The 1696-nt window shown below is 36.5% G+C and overlaps 1 protein-coding gene across 1 annotated transcript in view; it reads left to right on the plus strand.

Moving 5' to 3' along the window:
• LOC106013261 (nose resistant to fluoxetine protein 6) overlaps positions 1-1257 on the plus strand; it is a 6147-nt gene extending 4890 nt beyond the window's left edge. Inside the window, exon 4 of the mRNA XM_013088464.2 lies at positions 1161-1257. Within this exon, the coding sequence (XP_012943918.1) occupies positions 1161-1257 (97 nt within the window). The remainder of the gene's footprint in view (positions 1-1160) is intronic.
• Positions 1258-1696: the final 439 nt, after the last annotated feature.

The raw sequence follows: 1696 nt of genomic DNA on the forward strand, positions 1-1696 counted from the left end.
CCCCCCCCCCCCCCCCCAGCACATCTCACAGCTTTTGCGTAGACAAAAAAGTATAAACGTATTAATGAGAGGTGGAATGACAAAATGAGTTACTTCTCACAATCCCCTAAAGGAGATATCTGTCTAAAATCGACACAGGGGTCAAATTTGTAGATCTTCAGTTGATACCATTTTCTTTGAGTGCAACACGTCTCGTATCATTTGTGTCAGGCGCTCGACAATTTTTGATGGAGTTATCGGTACATCGCAAAACATGTATTTTTTTATTATTTTTTTAGCTTCATGTGAAAAGTACCCGTCTATCGCGAAAGGAAGCTGACATAATATTTTACGATTGAAGGGAGTGGGGTTCATCTTTTGTTAGAGGTTAAATTAGCGAGAAAATGGCCGCCGATGTTTGGTGACTTCCAAAGCTTGAGTGTCTTTAAAACCTACAGATTTACTTTTTGTGTGTCATTCACCAACGTTTTTAAATAAAATCCACCCAGAAATGTGTTTTTAAATGAACATAAAAAGTGTTCGCGAAGCAAAACAGAAAAACAAACAGAAAAAATGGCCAGTGAGCCGAGATATGCCGGTTTCTTTGATTTCATTAATTTGACGAGCGACTGATTCCATCACAATGCCACACATTTCATACTAATAAAAAGTACAAACTTAACCCCATAACATGTTACGTATCCATATCCATAGAGCTAAAACTCTGAAAAGTAATTCCCTTGCCAGAACACGATACAAAAATCATTATTGACGTATAAATTTCTGTCACCATGCTACTGAGACGTCACAACGTAGTTATACAACCATCCCCACTAACCTAACTCAACCCCCCACCCTCCTCCACCTCCCCCTTGTTTTTCCTTTATAACCTTTTTTGTTTTTTGTTCATATATTAGACTTTCCTGATCTGAAATTGGACACACATTTAAATTGTTTTTTTAATTGTCTTTGTTTGTTTGTTTGTTTGTCTGTTTGTTATTTGTTTGTTTGTTTGTTTGTTGTTGGTTCGTTTGTTTGGTTTTAAATAGATACGATCATCCATTCCTGGATTTTGCACAAGATCCAGATTGTTCCCCATAAAAAAACGGAACATACATTATCATAAAAGATTTGCCTTTTTTTTCAGAAACTTTATTGACTTATTTTTTCATTCTCTTCAGCGGCCTTCTCACAGCATACTTGGCAGTCAAGGAAATGAAAAAGAAGAGCTGGAAAATCAACTGGGGACTTTTCTATTTCCACAGATTTTGGAGGTAAAGACTTTGTCCTCCTTTATTTTCCTCCATCACTCTTTTCCACAAACACGTATGAATGTGGACAGAGGAGACACAAGCACACACACACACACACACACACACACACACACGCACACGCGCACGCACACACACAGAGATTATTAATCAAAGGTGCAAAAAGATAAATTTTCAGTTTCCAAAGACTCTCAAACTTTAAAAGGCTCTAAACTTTGGCAACCACATCCTGCTTCTATCGCAAATATCTCGAATTCGATTTAAGACAGACGAGTAATTTTTTTTTAATTCACAAACGCAGGATGAATGAATACGTTTTAAGATGAAATTAAAAACTTCATATTCCCAAAAATTGACGAGCAGCTGATTCCACTGTGAGGTGACATAAATTTATTTATCCTGTTGATAAGATAGATAATTACAATGTAAAGTGATTACATGTATTA

The sequence above is a fragment of the Aplysia californica genome, unplaced genomic scaffold (assembly GCF_000002075.1).
Source record: "Aplysia californica isolate F4 #8 unplaced genomic scaffold, AplCal3.0 scaffold00023, whole genome shotgun sequence".
NCBI lineage: Eukaryota > Metazoa > Mollusca > Gastropoda > Aplysiida > Aplysiidae > Aplysia > Aplysia californica.